Source organism: Lactuca saligna, chromosome 4, assembly GCF_052625555.1.
Source record: "Lactuca saligna cultivar CGN05327 chromosome 4, ASM5262555v1, whole genome shotgun sequence".
NCBI classification, from domain to species: Eukaryota; Viridiplantae; Streptophyta; class Magnoliopsida; order Asterales; family Asteraceae; genus Lactuca; species Lactuca saligna.
In genome coordinates this window covers 83,363,232-83,366,966 of record NC_136420.1, presented here as the reverse complement: position 1 = coordinate 83,366,966, position 3,735 = coordinate 83,363,232, and the positions used below count along the sequence as shown (strand labels likewise).

The window sequence follows — 3,735 nt, the reverse complement described above, 5'->3', positions numbered from 1 at the left end:
GTGACTATGTGAGCCTGAAACCCATTGGTCGGAGATGGTCGTCAGACGTCATCAGCAAGCGACAATAGTGAATTACGGGACTTAGAGAAGGCAAAAGAGAAGGGGATGATCGATTAGCCTTCTGTTTTCATTTTTTTTTATCAAATGGGTACAAGATTTGGACATTAAACTATTTTTTATTTCATTAAAAGATTAAGCTTAAACATTTTGGGTTATTTTATAAGAGTTGACTATTAAATTTGGACTTCAAATGTTTGGATTTATAATATAAGATAACACATATTTTTACCGGGATAGCACCGCAATATAAAGAAAAATACTAAAAATAAGAAGCTTCTAGATGAAATTTGAGGGGTCACACGGGCTACCATGATCACCCATATGAATCTGCCCCTGGTTTAATAATTCCTTAATATTGTAAGAGAAAGCTAAGGAACAATTTATGATGATTAGGGGTGTAAGTGAGCCGAGCTACTCGTGAGCTACTCGGGATCGACTCGTTAAAAGCTCGACTCGAGATCAAATTAAACGAGCCCGAGCCGAGCTCGAGCCTAAATATGAGGCTCGTTTATTAAATGAGCTAGAGCCGAGCTTCAATTAATGGGCTCGCGAGCCTAAACGAGCTTAAACGAGCCTCTATATATATATATATATATATATATATATATATATATATATAGATATATATATATACACACACACACACACACACACACACACACACACATATATATATATATATATATATATATATATATATATATATATATGCACACACACATAGAGGCTCGTTTAGGCTCGATTACGCTCGCGAGCCCACTAAATTATTCATGAGCCGAGCTCGAGCTTCATTTTAAGGCTCGAATCGAGCTCGAGCTTCCTCAAATTAAACGAACCGAGCTCGAGCTTTGTCAGGCTCGGGCTCGGCTCGGCTCGTTTACACCCCTAATGATGATTAATCCCTTCATAGTCGAAGCACGATTAAGCATCGAAAAGTTACAAGATGCTTGTAATCACGATTATAGAGTATCTTCCATAATCATAATTTTTCTCCTTCCAATTAGACAAATCCACATAATCACAATTCACAATCTAGCATGCGTTTTATGATATAATCTTGTTCAAAAATTATTCATGTAACATTTCGTTTAGTTACTTTGCATTTATCATTACAAATAATTATATTAAAATCAATGTAATACAGAAAAGTTAAATCGGTAAATAAATAAAATAACTTTTATATATTCAATCTAAAGCATTGGATTTTGTAATCAAGTGGTATATGACAAAAACAAGTTCACTGCAAATAGATTACAAAATTATAATCCAAATCCACATCATCATCTCACACGTTATAACAAACACTAGTATGATGGATTTCAACATTTTCATCTTTCCATATTTTTAATCTAAACTTGAACCCAATAACATTCATTTTGCTCGGCAAAAACTACATTACGTATAATATAACATCATTGGATATACATGAGGTACTACAATTTTCACAATATTGAAAAATAATATGTTGGACATCCGACTTAAAATATAATTTATCAACCATCATAACTGAATAAACCATATAAAGAAAATAAGTGTAATATATCTTTTGAATAATTTGGATTATAAAAGTTAAAGTCGGATTTGATTTCTCCATAACATGAATAATTGTGCATACATTTTGAGCAAAGCTAAGTCGTATGAAAGAGGGAAAATCATTTTCGTTCCCTAAACAAATGTTGATATAATGACTTGTACTTGATGCATGAAAAGTTATACATGACTTTAAAATCCAATTAAAACCCATAGCAAAAATACAGTATCCGATAAATAAAAACATGAAATTTATGATGCAGCAGAGAGTTGTTTCAGTTTGGCTTGCAACACCATTCCTGCCTCATCCGCTATGTTTTTCTTCTTGCTTGCAACCTTCATAAATAAATAATCATAATCACAAATGACAAAACAACAACTTATTTTACTCTTATGACCAATATAGGCAATTACAAGTTTTTGGTTTACACATTGTTGTTGCCTATTACTCTTAGTTTAGAAATGCAAAAACACGAGATTTATTGAGAGAAAACATACCTCTAAAAGTTGGTCATAATTTGATTTCAGCAGGTTGATTTTACGTTCACAATAATCCTTCCCTTCTTCCATTGTTTTCTATTCACAAACATACACAAACAAATAAAGATAAAGAGAGAAAATGTTATATTGAGAAATGATAACACAAAAAGATGTTTTATGCAGTCTATCTCTATTAACATAAAGAGAAGAGAGATTCAAATTAGAGGTTATTTTCCATCAAAGGTGAGCATGTTGGATTGGAAAGACAAAAAAAACAAATTCCAAAGATAAGATTTTTTGTATTACCGATATTACCCTGATAAAATTACACAAAATACCATTTTTGATGGTTGTGTAAAATCCTAGTTTGAACCATGAACAAGCTTTTGCATTTACAAATACCATCCAACTTTACATTTTGAAAAGGGCAAAAATGTAAGCATTATATTTATTATCTTCTTCCTCGGCTTTCTTCTTCAAATTCAAATATTCAAAATCAATCTAGATGCTGCTTCTATAGATTATATCTATTTTCACAAATATTGCAAGTTGTAGTTTTGATTACAAAAAGTCATGTAAAGTTTTAGGTTTTCTATTTTTCTTGCTCATTCGTTCTCGGATTGGAGATGTGAGTCTTTGTAGCCTGGATTCGATCCCAAAACTAGAAGCGTGAAGCATAGACATATAAAATTGGAATCCCTCTCTTCTCAATCAGAGTAAAAATGTTTCCAAATAGAACATCAAAATCTACATTAAACCCTAGAGCAATTGCTACTAATATGAATATTATTGGCGTTCTACTTGCAAAACCAAACCACGATACGAACCTCAATGAAATATCCAGTACCAACGTCAACGAGAACTTTTTCAGCGTCATCGAGGGTGCCAGGAACATAGAGGGAAGCTGTTAAAGGAACCAACATTTTCTTTCCTGTAACATGGAGAACGAATTAAGAACACTGAACTAACGAAACTTCACAAAGAGAAAGATGTGCGTATAGGGTGATATGAAGACCTTGAGGTCGGATGGAGAGATCTTGAAGAGCTATGGAAGCGAGATCGAGACGAGTAGTGGCGGTACGGATGTTAGTGAGGCTGTCTTGAAGAAGATTGACTTCTAGATCGGTCTGTTCTTTGATTGCTTTCAGCTGTTCGACGCTCATCTTCTCCAACTCCGGTATCCTCCCTGCGACTGCTCCTCCTCCTCCTCCTCTCGACGCCATATTTTATGTTTTCTCCAAAACCCTCTTTCTAATCAAAGCCAAATATTTTCTACAAAAACCCTCTTACAATAGACACAATTTTTGTGACACTGCTACTTTGATCGATGAAAAAATTGTGTTGTAGATTTTATTAGGGCTAAAACGTAAACTTCACAATGGCCCGGCTAATATCTGATTTAACTATATTACCTTTATTTATTTATTTATTTATTATTATTATTATTATTTTTTTTTTGAATGCCAAGTAGTTGTTAGAAGAGTATCCAAGTTAGTAATTTGTCTACCGAGAACTCTAATCTTAATCTTAAATATTACTAAAAGAGAAACTTTATGATATCATCTTAAATAATCTGGACCATTGATTGTATTTCAATCTTATTTTTTCCACCCTTAGATCAAATTGCTGACATCATCTTCCCCATATGGAATGTATTTAATTCCA

At 33.0% G+C, this 3,735-nt stretch overlaps 1 protein-coding gene across 1 annotated transcript; it reads right to left on the bottom strand.

The window, feature by feature from the left end:
* Window positions 1–1,620: 1,620 nt before the first annotated feature.
* PFD5 (prefoldin 5) lies at window positions 1,621–3,410 on the bottom strand. The gene is made up of 4 exons (XM_078990653.1): window positions 3,086–3,410; window positions 2,898–3,001; window positions 2,089–2,166; window positions 1,621–1,926 (listed from the first exon to the last, which is right to left on the bottom strand). Exons 1-4 carry the CDS (start codon window positions 3,291–3,293, stop codon window positions 1,843–1,845), a joined length of 474 nt encoding a protein of 157 aa, XP_078846779.1. The 5' UTR covers window positions 3,294–3,410; the 3' UTR covers window positions 1,621–1,842.
* Window positions 3,411–3,735: the final 325 nt, after the last annotated feature.

Bases quoted from the DNA above. Each gene is read 5' to 3' on its own strand.
- PFD5 (XM_078990653.1), bottom strand. From the start codon at position 3,293: ATGGCGTCGAGAGGAGGAGGAGGAGGAGCAGTCGCAGGGAGGATACCG. The intron at 2,167-2,897 runs GTTCGTATCGTG...GTTTGTGAATAG, and splicing joins GTACTGGATATTTCATTGAG to AAAACAATGGAAGAAGGGAA. The intron at 1,927-2,088 runs GTATGTTTTCTC...TTATTTATGAAG, and splicing joins ATTATGACCAACTTTTAGAG to GTTGCAAGCAAGAAGAAAAA.